We start from the raw sequence: 17,199 nt of genomic DNA, 5'->3' as shown, positions 1-17,199 counted from the left end.
TCATTATTATGAAAAGCTCCACTCTTTCATACTTGTGTGATGTTATCAGACAAAAGTACATAAGGGGCAGAGTTTGCATTGTGGCTTCATGACACCCATTCTGTTGCCAATCTGCCCCTGCCCTGTAGACACCCATGATTGTATAAGAGTGTAAATTGGTGATAAACAGGGAAAAAACCCACACCAGGTTAATTCAGGTATTTCCATAATGTATACATTAATAGAAATGCTACATTCCTCATTCACCTGTTGGCCTGGCTTGAGTGGTGACAGTGTGATTCCCTGGGTGTTGATTACCGGCAATATCTGGTTTCCAATTACTGTTGCAATGATTTGACCCTGGGCATTGGTCAATAACTGTGGTGTAATTGGCTGCACTTGAAGGCCCTGAGCTCCTCCTGCTGCCTGACTGGATGAGACTGGATTAGGCATCAGTGGAATTGTTCCAATAATCTGAAAGAAACAGAAAGCGGAAAATCAGAACGTTGTAAATATTTAATTGTGAAAGTAATACATCTACAGGCACAAGACATTTTAACTGACTCCAAGAAGAAGTTGGATAATATAGGCAGTTTATTAGTTGTGACCATATATGGTAGCTGATATAAACTAGCAGTTTATAGTAGTGTTCTAAGTGTCCTCTTACATTTGTAATTTATTTTGCTTGCCTTCCCTATTCTTCCCTTGAATTTTTGAATTCCAAAGTAGCAAGGGTATGTTTTAAAGCTAACAATTAGAGTAGGTCATCTGATCAGCTGGAGATGCCACAGATTCTCTTAACATAGGAGTGGACAATCTTTTGGAGAGCAACAGCTTTGGAGAGACAGAGGCCACAGTGGGAGTGGTGGTGATGGTAATGATGCAAAGTATATAGGCTGATACCACGGCATGAGCAGGATTGTTTTTCACTTTTACCTCATTTTTGAGATGGATCTTGGAAAGATTCATTCCTAGTTAACCTGTGCTATGCCTATTTTAGGGCCTACACTATAGTATGTTTATATTTTCTGTCTAAAATGATGAGAAATTCTACCATAAACTTTCAGCAATCCCTCAAAGAAGGTTCTGTGGTTCACAAAAAGAGGTCCCAGAGACTAACTGTAATCCTGAGGACACAGGTCCCCACCCCTCTTTTAACAAAAGGGTTTCCTTCTACAGATAAGTTATTGTAGAGTGGAAAGCATTTCTTGAAAATAGAGTTTTGAATAACCACCAGTGCAAATAATCATTTGGCCATTAGCAGTGTATTGCCCACAAGGTACATTGCCTGAATGAAAGTCACTATTCCAATATATTCATACTCCTGTATCTATATCAAGCTATATCAATCTTGGTAATGTATAGCATTTTAACTACAGATAATTCTAAAAACAATTTAGCACATTAAGAACATTTAATTATTCTTAAGTAATCACAAATGTTTCCAAACATACTTTTAATATTTTTCATTGGTAGGGAATTCAATATCATTGGATGTCAGCTAGGACATATTCTAGTTGGCTCTTTAAAGATGCAAGGTACAAGAAACACATGTTCAACTTTATAGTAAGTGGGTAAAATATTTTAAAAAATATTTTTTCAGGGTTTTTATTCTACTTTGCTTCAGTGGTAGTTTAATATAGAGAATTTGAACATTAAGAGCTGTGATAACCACTTGAAAACTTATTTTTCTCTGTTTCTCAATTTTCAGTGCCATGTTTGCCTTGACAATATTGATTAATTTTACAATGAAATTCAATATACAGTGGTACCTCGGGTCACGAACGCTTCTGTTCACGACCAATTCGGGTCATGAACAGCTCCGTTCGCAAAATTTTGCCTCTGTTCACGAACACTGGATCAGGTGACGAACAGGATCCACGGCCATTTTCCCTCCCGTGACACGTGGTCGCAGCTTCCTGTAGGGAGGGGGACTCTCCCTCCAAGCAATAACCACCTCCCCACCTGCCTTCCTGTCCTCCACGCCAGAAATCGCGTCGAGCAAGATTAGCGTTCCCTCTCTTCGTACTGTACTTTGTGTCATATTTTTGTGGTTTAAAAAAAAAATACATATGGTTCAGAACGGATTAACCGTAATTACATTGAACTTTATGGGGAAATTTGGTTCGGGACGCGACCAAAATCGGTTGGCGACCAAATTCGGAGGGGTCAGAATGGATTAACCATATTTACATTGAACCTTATGGGGAAATTTGACTCAGGTCGCGACCAATTTGGGTCGCGACCAGAGTCACAGAACGAATTAAGTTCGTGAACCGAGGTACCACTGTATTAGTTGGAGTGTTTTTGTGAATATTTTAGTATATGTTGCTACATTGTGATTTTCTAACAATGTCAACCCAAGCTATTGATTTCCACAAGGCATTGCAAAATATTTCAAGGTCAAAGTATGAAAAATAAAAATAATTGGTTAAAAAAAAAAAAACACCTCTTGTGTTCTGTAAATTTGGTTCAAAATATTGCTGTTCTGTTGTGTCCAGGGAACAAACCTGACTATTTCAAGCAGTGGCATTTTGAGCACTCCAGTCATAGAAAACAATGTTGAAAAGGGCAGTTCTGGTTTTGAAGCAAATTGTTTCAAGCATTCTAGGCTTGGAACAAAATGTATGTATTCCACAATATTTTTTTTCAAAGTTACAACAAAGCACCTGAACTGTTTTGAAGTGGCTGAATTCCAGTGGAACACAGTCAATTGAATGTTCTCATGGTATATGTTAAATGGGGATGGCTTGTGCTAAGCTCAGCACAAAATTCATTTTCCATTTGATGTACCTCCAATTTACACAACCTGAAAATTCATAGAATCAATAATCAATCACATGCAAATCTGCATAAAGAAAAAAATCAACATAATTGATAATTGGCACAATTTACAGTTCATAGTTCACAAATCTATATAGAGAGGGTCCTTCATGTTAGTAAGAAAACTTCCTATTATTATGAATCATTAATAAACAAACTTGTAATATATTATTGTCTCTTCCTCAGTATTTGAACATAAAACTCATGAAGTAGGTCACATTTTACAACTGGGAAGTTAATAAATGAACCTATTTCTAGCATGTCCAGATTCTTTACTACTTCCAGATCAGTAAAACTGCAAGACTCTCCAAGATTTAAAAAGCTGTATGTATTCCAAGATGAATCTTCCTGGCATATTTATGTTTTTTGATACTAAGCATGATCTGTATTGATGGACTTCCTTCCTTTTGGCATTTAAAAAACCTTTTCTAGATTTTTGCCAACTGAGGAAGAATTATTTTCCTTTAAATTATGGGGTTTGTAATTTCAGCAAATACTGCAGTTTGCTGTTTGATATATCCCAGAAGATAGGCTGAAGACTTCCCCCTATCACAGTATTAACCCAAGGATTTTATCTTTCACAGTTTCAAATACCTGAAAGTGTGGTCACCAACAGAATTATATCAAAAAGATACTTTCTGAATAGTTACTTAGAATAACTATGTCAACTTTTCTGAAATTTAACCACCCAATTACATTAGACATTCACTCCTCTGTTATGTATGGAGGATTCTTGGTGAGTATGGGAATCAGTTCACTACGACACATTCCAAGGAGGTTCTTTTTTCATCCTGTATCACTAGAAAAGCACCTTATATATAAATATTTAATATTAATTATATTTATAATAATAATAATAATAATAATAATAATAATAATATATTTACATTTAATAATTATTAAATTAAATAAATTAATATTTAATAATAAATCATTATTTATTATTATAATATATAAGTATTAATATTAATGCTTATAACATCTGGATCATTTTTACATTACCAGTTGGATTTATTTATCTAGCCAATCTGCTGAAATGCTGTTTTGTTCAGATCTGATTTGGACATATTCATAATTATTCAGAATGAAGGCACAATACTGAACTTTTAAGATCTCATATAGAAAAACTATCTGTGGTAGACAGGTATGTGGAATCAAGAGAATCAGAGTTTAGTTGTTGGCATAATGGCTGTGCCCTCAGAGTTCTTCTACACTCTACACATCTGGAGTGCATAAAATTCAGGAAGGTGGATTACAGACTTCTAATCTGGTATTTTTCTGGCTATATCAGAATCCAAATTGTTCATCCACCCAGTCCTCTAGATGGTATAGCAGTGCTTTCAGATTCCAGTACCTATTGACCACAATTCCTTCAAGTTATTTTCTGAAGCAGATTGCTCTATGTCTGAAAGGCTGAGTAGTGCCAAGATGAATCTTTGAAATCTTACAAACAACAAACAAACAAACACAGCAAAGAAACACTGAGGACTCATCTACTTGTGAATCACCTTAAAAACTCTGCTATAAAGCAAGCTACAAGCAAATCTCAACACAGGGCATCTGGTCTTCTGTGTTATATCCTTCTGAATACAAGAATTCCATTTAGTGTTCCTAACAGATGGCCATATGACTTCCTTATTTTCGTTATTAGTTTCTGGTATGAAAGAACTGGGGTGGGGGAGAGGGTTTTTATACATATATGCACAGATACTTGCAGTGTTTCCAAATATAAATGAAATTGTGAAAATGGTTAAGTGACATCTTATACGTCAATATATTCTTGACCAATATTCCAAACTGAATCCTTGTTAGGGGACTTACAGTAGGAATAAATAAATGAGACTTTGGCTTTTTAAAGTTAATTTGGATGGTTCTGTTGATGCAGAATTCAGACATGCAGCCCTGTGAAACTTGGAAGGAATATACCCAGATGCATTCTATCTTTAAATGTTACCAAACGGAAAGAATTACCATTCTTTTAATGATTTCTGCAGAAGCCTTACCCCACAAAAGGGTGTGTGTGTGTGTGTGTGTGTGTGTGTGTGTGTGTGACATATGACAAAGGACACGGCCTTGAACTGTCACTTCTGGGCCTGTAACTCAGCAAGCTTCCAGTCCCCACAAGGCAAAAAATTGCTGGGCTAGTTTTATCAGTAATGGAAATGTTTACTCAGATCTAAAATACATTTCTTGGAGAGCTCTTGGAGAATGACATTGCTGAAGTGAACAGTTTGCAAGGTCAGAAGAAGGAGGATGGTTTCTTCTTTCCAAGTGTGCTGGATTTTTCCATGAATGAATTATTCTACACATAATGTACTTGTTCAGCAAAGCAATACAGAGGGACCATAAGATGGTAGCCTAAAAGTGCAATGATGTATTTTTAATTAAATACCATTTCTCTCCTCCTTCCTCCAAATGAACTATCCTTGATTGACAGCAGTGAACAGCCTATTCCAACCTGATGCCCTCTAGATGCTTTGGATTTCAGTTCTCATAATAGAAGTTCAATACATCTAGAGGACATCAGTTTAGGAAGGCTAGCATAAATATTAATCTAGCTTTTCATGTATATAAAAATCCAAGAACTAGTTACTTGTTCAAGAATAATTGAAAATAAAATGTACACATAGATATGAGCATGCATGCACTCATACACACCAAGAACATAAAGAAAAGACTCCAAGAATCTATAGTGATATGCTAGCTTTTATGGGTAGGGGAAAGAGGTCATTGTATAGTTACAGTCTTAACATATACAGTACATACGGTACTTTTGTATCATACTCTACAAAATATTCTAATGACAGCACTGAAAGTTAATAAGGGTATTATTATAAAGCTTCTAATTGACAGTGCAGATGTGAAACTACCACCCATGTGTTTTTCAACAGTGGAAGCACTTGTGTTACATGTTTGTTTCCCTGTTTGCACAGGAGCATCCTGAAAGAGAAACACTGTGTATGCATGTTGGATCCCTCATACCCAGAAGACACTGATGAATTATGGAGTCTCTGTCTTCTTAATTTAATTCACTGGTTATTTAAAGCCCAATACTTTGCTTCACTTGAAAGTTCTGAATGCACAAAGGAAGGAAATATTTTATTATTAGGAAAGTTGCCTTTGGGCTCTTATTTGTTCTTTCAATTATTTAAGCATAATTCAAAGTAAAGACTCAGTTTGTATCTTGTTATTCCCTAAACTGATTTCATAATGAAACCTTGAGTCTAGATTCTTACCTTTACACTTAGCTCCTTAAAAAAAAAAGCTGAATCTTGAAAATCATGTGTGAAAAATAAGAATAACATGGAAATGGAAGAAGTGAAGCATTATGGGGTCTTTTTTTTTAATTTTCATTTCCGTAAATCTCTTTTTGTCACTTAGTTCCCTATAATCTCAAAAAGTATTTAATATGATGCAGAACTGAGTAAAATATTACTACATAACTATCAGTGCATATACATTAACAGCATCATTATAAAGCAAAATAAATTAATAGTTTACACTAGGAGGTATTAGCAACTAAATTTCAAATAATTCTATTTAATGAGACAAAATTGAGGTCCTGGTATTTATAACATTTGAGTATAGGACCTGAAGGATTCTATCCCATGACCTATGAAATGGCTGACCTCTGCTCACAATCTAGTCTTTCATAAATCCAGATTGTTTTATTTTTATTATTGTTGGTCGCATAGTCAGCCAGATGTTTAGACTGGATGTGACATTTTTATCCACCTGTCTAGTCCTTCCCAAGTACCTGGGATAGGCAGATGTTGTTGTCTGATGGTGTTAAAGATATCGTTGAAGGATGTAAGCTGCTCCAAGTAAAGCTGCCTTTTGCAATTGACTTATGGTGATTTTGTCAATGGCGATGGTGTTCAAATGGTATTCCAGATGCTTTGGGATTACACCCAAGGTGCCTATTACTATTGGTACTATCTTTGCTTTTTTTTGCCACAGTCCTGATTTTCTCCAGTTCTTTCTCTTCTATTCTGCTGTCTCCAGGTATTGCAATGTCCATTATCCAGACTTTTTTGTCTTTCTTATCAACAATTGTTAAGTCTGGGGTGTTATGTGGCAGGTGCTTGCCTGTTTGAATTCTAAAGTCCCAGAGCACTTTAGCTTCTTCATTTTCTATTCCTTTGTCTGTTTTGTGATCCTACCAGTTCTTGCTTGCAGGCAGCTGGTATTTCTTGCAGATATTCCAATGCACCATTGTTGCTATTTTGTCATTCCGTTGTTTGTAGTCAGTCTGTGCAATCTTCTTGCAGCAGCTAACCAGGTGGTCCACTGTTCCTTCAGCTTTGCAGAGGCAGCACTTCCTGTCCATTGCTGTCTTCTTAGTTCTGGCTTTGTAGGCACTTGTTCTTAAGGCTTGGTCTTGTGCAGCCAGAATCAGCTCCTCAGTCTCTTTCTTCAACTTTCCAGCTCTTAGCCATTGCCAGGTGTTCTTGTTACCTGCTTTGCCTGCTAGTTTTTTTTGTGTACTGGCCATGTAATACTTTGCCTTGCCGTGTCTCTTTTCTATTCTTCATTTGATCTTTCTTATAGGCCAGTCTGGTCTTGTTTGTATTCAGTAAGCCTTCATGGTATACTAGCTTCAGCGCATCTTCTTCACTATCCTTCAGATATTCTTTCAATGCCCTTTTTTCTTCTTCAACTATCTGGTGTACTTGTAACATTCCATGCCCACCTATGCTCCTTGGTAAGTAGAGTCTATCAGTGTCACTGCGTGGATGATGATGATGATGATGCTGCTGCTGCTGCTGCTGCTTCAGGTCAGTCTTGACTCCCAGCAACTGCCTGCAATTTTTCTTGGCATCATGTCTTCTTCCTAGGGCTGAGAGTGACTGATCCAAAGTCATCCAGCTGTTTTTATGCTTAGAGCAGGACTAGAACTCCAAGCTCCTAGTCCAGCACCTTAACCACTAGACCAAACTGGATCTCTTAATTTTAATGTTGCTCTCAAATTTTCTTATATGAGTTTTGCTCTTGTACTTTTTGGTTTTATGCTGAATGCCATTGGATGCTTTTATTATTCTTCACCTTAAGTGCTTAGATAGTGAAAGATGTTTCCAAATTTTTTAAATAAGTAATAGAAATATGCTTGACCTTACCCCAGAAGCCAAGAAGCTGCCTTCTGCCCTGGCTGAATTTCTGATGACAATCCAGCCACCCATTCTTTCCCAAGCCCTCTTATAATATAATCTAAGGGTCTCTTGTAGTAGCATGTAACTTTTTATAGGAACTGTCTGTCGGCAATGGTTGTCTCGATTCAATATATTATAGGTTGATTTTGTTCATGTATATATTGTGTGCTCCCAACCAAGAAATGATGATTGTACTATGATTTATAATCTTAGATATTTGATAATAATGTTTTTATTTAGTATCTGTTTAGTCTAAGCATAGACCTATTCACTCCCCACAACAGCAACTCTGTGAGGTAAGTTTGGCTGAGACAGCACAACCAGCCCAAAATCACCCCGTGAGTTTCTGCAGCTGAGTGTAGACTACAACCTGAGTTTTCCTGCTCCTAGTCAATACTTTGACTATTGTACCATACTGGCTCTCAGTGTTGTATGTTTTTTTACAGCTAGATAAAAACATGGCATATTACCTTATTAGTGTATGTTATTACTTTTGCCACAGTTTATAGTCACTGTATAATTCTGTTTTGAATTTGATTATAATTAATTCTATAATGATATGAAGTTCTAGTTTTACAGTTATCTCCTAATTCTCATGTTGGTATTTTCTAATTTAACATTACTGTTCTTATAATATGTAACCATAGCTGTTTCTAATGCTATAATTATTGATTTCATTGTTTCTATATATTACCTTATGCTGGTTCAAAATATTAATAGCTTGAAATAAAAATATGCAAAGTTAGGCATCAATATTTGCTAAGAGGTTTTAAAGACCCTGCCAAGGGACTATCAAGATGAGGGACCAAAAGAGGCGTTTGCATTCTTATTAAAACACTTAGTGCAGCTTAGCAGTACTTAAAATGTGATGTCTTCAAATCACCAATGCAAGTTTAAAGAACTGAAAATAACAAACAGCTGGGATGGATGAGATGGGTAGCTTAAAAAAGAGTATGTTATCAAATATGCATTTGTTTATCACAGTCAACTCTTATGATTCAAAGCTGATTCATATATATTTTATGAAGAGAATATCCATTGTGGTGGCAAAATTAAATGTATTTTGAATCTTGTAGGTGACATTTATCTGTCTGCTCTATCAGAAAAAAGCTGTCATATTCCATCTAACATATATTACTTTTTCAATTTCCTGTCTGTAATGTTTCTTTAATGTTTTTTAGGGTGAGACTACAGTATATCTCCTTGCTCACAACAAAGCCCATAATTATAATGATGCTAATGAGCTTAGCCCATAAAAAATTTATCACTTTTTCATAAGTGAACAATATTTAATCAGTGACCATCATAACATTTATACACACACACACATAAATACATACATACATACACACATAAATATGGGTGTAAAGGGAAATTTAACACATCTTTTTCAATCACTCATGCTCTTCTGTTCTTTCTCTGCTAGCTCTTCAGAGGATAATGAAATCAAAAAGAAGCAGTAGTAGAGTAATAGCAGTAGTAAGACCCTATTTATGTGTTGATTCAGACTTTTTGCAGATGCAAATAGAAGGAGATAAGAGAGATAGCAAATCTACTGAAACTGGTGATCTCCTATCTCCCTTTTGATGTTGGTTTCTTTGTTTTATTTAATTTTATTTAATCTTTACCAAATTAAAAACTAAAGAACAAACTAGTTTTTGCATGGTATGCCATGTAATGATTGATATCCTGTTCAAATTAATCACAGTTTTTATTAATTTCAATGAGAAAGAAAACTAATTGCATACCTAACTTGCACACAAATCAATTAAATATGACCCAGATGAAAGAGAACTTTTTTTAATTTAAGAGGTTTTCATCCTTAAAAGACCAAAAGAAGAGTTGATGCAGCAATATTTTTTGCTGAGTATCAAAAATTAAAGATTTAAAAAAAAATTAATTGGGGCTTCCTAATAATCTTTATGAGCCTCTTATATTGCTTCTTAAGTATGAGTACAATTTCACTGAAAGGGCAGCTATTTTCCCCAGACTTCCAACACTGAAATGTGTTAACTGACACTTAACACCATAAAATAAAGATGAAATAACCTTATGGATAACATTTTCTTTGGGTGTTTAATGAGACCTACTCTATTAACTTCAAAGGGCTTGACGATGTTTGCTTCCCCTTTAGTTGATCAATTTTTAATTGCTTGGTATTTGGGGTGCCATGACCCTGGTAAGAGTATATAGAAAAATAACATCTGAAGAAGTTTTCTCCCCACCCCGTTCTTGATTACTGGAACACAGAATGTAAGAAATGAAGAAATGTTCTCTGTCCTGAAGAGGAATATGCCCAAGCAAAGAATTGAGGAGGCATCCTGCCAAACATCACGTTCTCGTAGTCATCCAAAGTAATGCCCAGGAAATATGGAGTGGGCCTGCCTGCATGAAGTTTCCCACAATAATCTGGGAAGAGGCCTCAACAGACACAAAATAGAGGAGCCTTCTGCAGTGACAGTAAGGAAGAAAAGTTCAATATTGGTGGTATGACAGAAAAGAATAAAGGAGTAATTCCTTTTGACAAGAGGTTGTCCTCACATGATCCAAATTCCCAGGGGAAGATTATGTGAATTCACTTCCATTATTTTCTTATAGTATTCAGGCTATCTATCCCTCTATCCATTCTGATTTTTATCTCTATCTCTACTTCTATCTAGAACAGTGTTTTTTCAAACCCAACAACTTTACGATGTGTGGACTTCAACTCCCAGAATTCCCCAGTCAGAAGGTAGGAGTTAATTTTTTAATGTATTATTTGAATTTATATTGCCGCCTATTCAACACACGACTCTGGGCAGCTAACAATCACTTTAAAAAATCAATGATAAAGAGAAACAATTTAACATAATGTTTTGACAATTCAACAACATACAACCAGGAACACTAAGATGGGCACACCCAAAAGCCTGGCCCAATGCCCAGGGGAAGAAGAAGGTCTTCAGTGCTTACAAAAACCCAGCAGGGTCAGGCCGTCCAAAATCTCAAGTTGCCCTATATTGTTTCATAGGGCAGGCACCATGACAGAAAAGGCACACCACTGGATCCCATTAGTTGCCATTGTTTAATAGAGGGGATCTGGAGCATGCCACCCTGTCAGAACTCTTAGGACAAACAGAAATGATTGGAGACAGGTAATCCCACAAATAGCTAGGCCTTATGCCATGAAAAATGTTATTGTGATAACTGAATTGCACCTGGAAGCTCACCAGGAGCCAGTGTATCTCATAAAGTTGAGGTGTTACATGAGTATACCAAGGCACACCCATAACTATCCATGCCATCCTTTCTGGACCAACTGTGGTTTCCAAGTGTTTTTCAAGGACAGCCCATGTAGAATTAATTACGATAATCCAGACAGTAGGTGATCAAAACAGTGAATAGGACCTCCTTTTGAGAATTGGGCACAATTGGTGTGCAAAGTCAATCTGTGCAAAGGCACTCCTAGCCACAGCTGCCATCTGCATCTGAAACAGGAGCAGAGAGTCTAACAGGACTCCCAAATAGTTCACTCCCTCAGTCTGAGGAAATGCTACCCCATTCAGAAACAAAGATGGTAAGTTCTCAAATCCAGGAAGTCAAAAAACCTACACTCAGCCTTGCTAGTTCCTCCCTATCCAGACTTGTACAGCCTCCAGACACTGTGAGAGGACTTTTACAGCATCCCTTGGTCAGTCCAGGGTATAGATATATAATTGGGTATTATTAGCACACTGATGATATATAACCACATGCTGCTGGATAACCTCACCCAATGAGATCACACAGACATTAAATAAGAGTGCAGAGAGAGTACAGCCCTGAGAAACCTCACAAAGCAAAGGCTTAGGGCTGGACCTCTCTCTCCCATCAATACTTCCTGGAACTGACCCTGGAGGAAGAACTACTGCAACACTGTGTCTCCCACTCCCAGCTCATGATCAATGATAATTAAAACCTCTGAGAGATCAAATAGTGCCAGGATGGTTGAATTATTGCCATGCTGGTCCCCCTAGAAATTATCAACAAGGATAAACAATACCATCTCAGTACAAGAATGAAATCTGGACCCTGACTGAAAGGGGCCCAGATAATCCAGGGCTCTCTGAATTTGCATCCCAGCCATCTTCTCAACAATCTTCCCCCAAAATTGAGATTGGAGACCTAATGAAAGTTGTCTAGTACTATTGGATCCAGGGATGGTTTCTGAACAAGAGAAGGACCACTGCCCCCTTCAGTGCAGGCAGGACCACACCATCACACAAGGATGAATTTACTACTGCTTGGACTCAACCTAACCCAGTGTTATCTCCTGTCATGTCTTAATCAGCCAGAAGAGGCATGGATCTAAAACACAAGTGGCCAAATTAACAACCCTGAGAATCTTGTTCACTACCTCTGGATCAAGAGGCTCAAACTCCTCCCAGTTAACAAAACAAGAACATGCTTCAGTCAGTTCCACTAGACTTGCATTGCTCTAAAGACTATGATTAACAAGTTAAAATTAAATGTTTTCCAGTTGAGCTGCAATGACAATGTGTAGGTGTGTGTATATATAATACACAAACTGTTTCATGCATAGCATGAACTTTTTACATTTTTCTTGGTAGCCTGCCTCTTTAATTTCTCTCTGAATTTCTCCCTGATGTCCTGATCACTCCCTGATCTATTTCTCTTTTCTTATCTCCTGGGTGGATGCTAATATGACACATTCAACCTCCAAAACAAAACCATTTATTTTGAGAGCTGAAATGTCAGTGTATTTGATGCATCAAACATGAAAATGGATGTTTATTTGGATATTGGCTGAATTTTCCAATATGTGTCTGTGTGCACGCACATATAAGGAGGAGTTAAAAATAGGGACACATATTGTTTTCCTAAACCTATTGCAGAAAAATCTACTACTTAAGGGAGCTATAAAGAAATAAGGAGAAAGAAATAAAAGGGAAGGACTGTGGTTTAATATATACCTAAGGCATATGTGCTCCAATCTAGTTAGGAACCATATACACAAAGAGCAAGTTTCTGCAGATATATTCCCATTTGGAATTCGAATCACTTGGAAAATGGCTTTTTCTTTGCTTTTTGTGGGGGAGGGGGAGTATGATTCCACTCAAACCAGGAGTTAGAACGGCATGTATATAGTCCTAGATATATTATCAAAACTCTGCTCATTACTTGTTCAGGACAGAAAGCAAAAAAGTAAGGGCGATATTGAGTCATCCAAAGGAGAAATTGTTGCAAAAAAGGGCAGGTTCACATAATCTTGGTTCATTCACATTCAGGCCATGACAAGAACCCACCTACCCAAAATGACTGTGTCTAAGAACAGTTGGAACTAACCACAGGAAAGGTAAAGCTAGGCTTAATCCTGAATGCCGACCACAATCTGCTATGACATCTAACATTTGTGAAATGGAGAGGGACAAAGATCATAATGCCATTACATTTAGCATACATGCAAGTGGAAAACTGCCAGTGGGGTCTAGAACCATCACATTTGGTCACAAAAAGGGAAACCTCTAAAAAATAAGGGGCTAGTGAAAAAGAGAAAAGACAAGAGTGTCAAAACTCTTCATAGTTTCTGAAGAGTAATTAAAACCACAATAATTGAGGCTCAACTAGAATGTAAGAAAGGATGATCCAAATCCAGGAACAGTCCAGCATAGCTTTCCAGTAGTGTCCAGAAGGTGTAAAAGTTAAGAAGGGTTCCTTCAGAAAATGGAAAGCCTGTCCTAATAAGAACAAAAAGAAGCACAAACTCTGGCATTAAAATCGTAAGGTGGGATAGTAAGGAATGCAAAAAAGAAAGCAAAACAAAACAAAACAAAAAAAGAATTTTGGGGGGGAAAAAACATACAGGGGAACAAGAACATATTTTTAGATATAATGAAACACCACTTGAACATGTACAAACAAGGCTGTGGTGGATGGCTTGTTCTTCATGAATAGTCCCTAAGTAATCCCTTTCATAATCCTTATTGTTGCAAACTCTCACAATTTGGGAGCAGAGTCGCCTAGGTATAGGCTGCCTCCACTACTTTCATTTGGGGACAAATTTTCTTCCTATATTTTATTCCAGAAAAGAAAGCCAAGGATCCTCCTGCTTTTATTCCTTCTTTCTTTTCTGTAGTGTTCTACAGTGAGCTACAGGGGATGTTAGGATACTTCCCTGTGAGAATGAAGACACTGATTTCAGAAGATACACGTTATTTATTTTGGTTAAGGAACCAGTTTAGAAATAAAAGGACAATGGGGACAAGAAAAAAAATGAAATCACAATTCCAGTCAGCAACAATTACATACACACTCACACCCACCCCACAGACAGGTAGAATAAGATAATGCAAAGAAAACAAATAACACTTCAGATCTATCTAAAGAAGTCCACGTGTTCTCTAGATGACTCATTTCTTTTGATTCACCAGTCTCATTCCAGGATGGGAGCAGTTGGTCTTTGTCTGGCAAAACCCAGCCAGGGGAGAGTCCCTTCTGCCATTATGGAAATAAAGAAAATAAAGAACAGAGGCAGTTAGGGTTCTTTAGACCCTTCCTCTTTAAAAGTGCACCCAAGAGTGAGGCAAAACCTTTCTCCTGATTAATTGCTTGGAATTGGGGATTTCTAGGCTTTGCTGGACTTTGCCACCATTGTCAAATTTAATTTTGATTAACCCTTTCATATCTGAACCTCTGGTGTTTTCTTCCCCTTTATTACAGGAGGATATGGAGATTGGAGAGAAACTGAGTAATTTTTGTAGCTGCCTTTGTAGCTGTGTACAGACAATATAGACAGACACTTGAGCCAGCATTGGCTTCCTCATGGAGGAAACTGGAAAAAGCTAATTGGAGTAACTAGAGAAGCTATTCTTAGACATCTGGAAAGATAGCACTCTAAAAAAATTTGTAGGTCTGGCATCTTCTGAGTGGGCATCTCTTGGCATCTCCTTCAGAAGCTGCCTCTTTTCCTGGACTTGCACAGTAGCTGTGTGATCCCAGAAAAATCCTTGTTGGAGTTAAGGAGGAACCAACAGCACACTGATGGCTACCCTGAAGTACCTTGTCACACACCATCAGTGCTCCTAAACTCACACATACTCTTCTGAGGTTGCTCAGCTATCATGTGAGCCTACAGAAAAAAATGAAGCTTCTTTAAGGAGGCACCACTACACGTAGGATGCACGCTCTGTCTATTCCACAGCACCTTTCCAGCTTTGGATCCAAAGTGGTGCATTGTACACATACCATTGAAAATCAGTTGGTAAAATTGTGTTCTGTACAAATCGTTGCCCATGCCAGATGTAAACATTTAACATGACAAAACCAAATCAGTCATCATCATCATTTGCTACTCTGCTCAAAGAATCTTGAGCAGAATATAATCCTAAAAATAAAAACCATGTAATCAGTGAAAGGAAATGCAGAATAAAATTTCTTTTAGGTGCAATAGTAACAATAAAATAATCAACCAATACACAAAACAAATAACATTTATTTGTTATCTCAGCCAATACACAAAACAATAATTATATCTAGATAAGTTTAAGCTTGCTAATCTCCATCCACTCCTGAGCTGAGTCCTTACTTTACTGGCACTAGATGCCAGGAACAATATCATTTATGCATAAATATGGATATGACTGTTCATAACTCAACTATGTGGACTACATAAAGCTACTGTACTTAAATGTCAGAATTTCAGTTAAATGAAGAACTATTTCTCAGTAATAAAATAATGTGACAACTGTTAATAAAAAGGCATTCAAGAAAGCTTTAATTGGGCAATTACTTCTACCAAGACCAACAGAACTTGCTTTCAAAATTGGGGTGGTGGTGTCAAATTTACACTACTATAGTTAGAAAAAAGAACAGGAGGGCCTGGCGCGATATGGTTCATGGGGTCACGAAGAGTCGGACACAACTTAACGACTGAACAACAACAACATAGTTAGAGAACTAAGATACAATCTGAATTTTGCACTGCTGAGTGACCACATGAATGGCAATTGACAAACACTATTGGAAAATGTAAGGCATAAATAGCATTTGTGTGAAATCAATCCTAAAGAAATGCAAAAGCAATGCAGGCTGCATCATGCATTCATTTTCTGTTTTACACGCTCTTCCAAATTAACAACATGTAAACATGATACAAAAAGCATTAACAGGGTCAACTGGAATTTCAATCAGGAATATTTTGGACTATGCCGTGGCCCCACATGTGATGAAATGCCCAAGGTTGCAGAGTGAAGGAGAGAGATTACTTAACTAAATCTAGATATACTATCTAGTGGTCTTCCAACCATTTTGCAAACCAGATCTGATAACCCCAATATTATTTGGGGTTCTGTTCCCTTTTACTTCCCTAAGTAAACTTAAGGAAAGTAAAAAGGAACTTCATCATAATGAGGCCCTAGAATCTATTCTGAAGCTCCAGAGCAGTGTTTCTCAACCTTGGCAGCTTGAAGAGGTGTGGACTTCAACTCCCAGAATTCCCCAGCCAGCAAGGAAGTCCACACCACTTCAAGCTGCCAAGGTTGAGAAACACAGCTCCAGAGTGTAAGAGATTTTCTTGAGAAGCGTATCTCTTAGTGTCACATTCTGCCATTCCTTCTCCCCTGCTTCTTGAGCCTGCTTGGTGCTATTGTCCTTCTGCAAGAGCTTCTTCAGTCCAGTTGGAAAAAAAAAAAAGAATCCCCATCTTTCCTAACAAGCTGGGAGGTAAGCAGTTTTGATTCTAGCCCTTCACCTACACTTTCAGGAGGGCAATTAGCCTGAACTTCTAGCACATATAGTTCATGACATCTTCAGAAAGGAAAACAAGCATGGCACATCCCCTGCAGGTTATATAAGTAATACCCTCTCTTCTCTAATCAATAACCACAAAATACCCCCTCTCTCCCTCCAATTTCTCTTTGTTCCCAGGGTGAGCTCACTTTCTGATAAGCTGGTATTTACATATCCTCAGATGCTTCGACAAATAGATCAACAGCAAGCAGTACTCTAATCATACCCAATGGCCGAGGAAACAATCAGAAATGGTAAGGGTCAGCAGCACTCAAGAACCAGCAGTAATCAGTCAGCAGTTTTTCTCTTTCCTTCATTCTTCCTCTCTCCTCTTCTTCTTCTCCATTGAACTCCCTGCCAAACTCCTATTTGCTCTTCCTGCAGGAGTATCTGCAGTGGGGGGGGGGCAGGGGGGGATGGAATCAAAAAAGCCAAGATGGCAGCCATAACCACCAAATCATGGCCGCCCTCTTGACTTTCT

At 37.5% G+C, this 17,199-nt stretch overlaps 1 protein-coding gene across 1 annotated transcript in view; it reads right to left on the bottom strand.

Annotated features, from left to right (window-relative positions):
- POU6F2 (POU class 6 homeobox 2) overlaps positions 1-17,199 on the bottom strand; it is a 302,481-nt gene that overhangs the window by 17,564 nt on the left and 267,718 nt on the right. Inside the window, exon 7 of the mRNA XM_088149999.1 lies at positions 247-453. Coding sequence (XP_088006125.1) covers positions 247-453 — 207 coding nt within the window. The remainder of the gene's footprint in view (positions 1-246; positions 454-17,199) is intronic.

This window comes from Python bivittatus, unplaced genomic scaffold (genome assembly GCF_059951505.1).
Source record: "Python bivittatus isolate LINGU-HERP-01145 unplaced genomic scaffold, Pbiv_v1 ctg000610_np1212, whole genome shotgun sequence".
In the NCBI taxonomy this organism is placed as follows: Eukaryota; Metazoa; Chordata; class Lepidosauria; order Squamata; family Pythonidae; genus Python; species Python bivittatus.
Note: the sequence above shows the minus strand (reverse complement) of the source record. Positions and strands in the feature narration are given on the sequence as shown.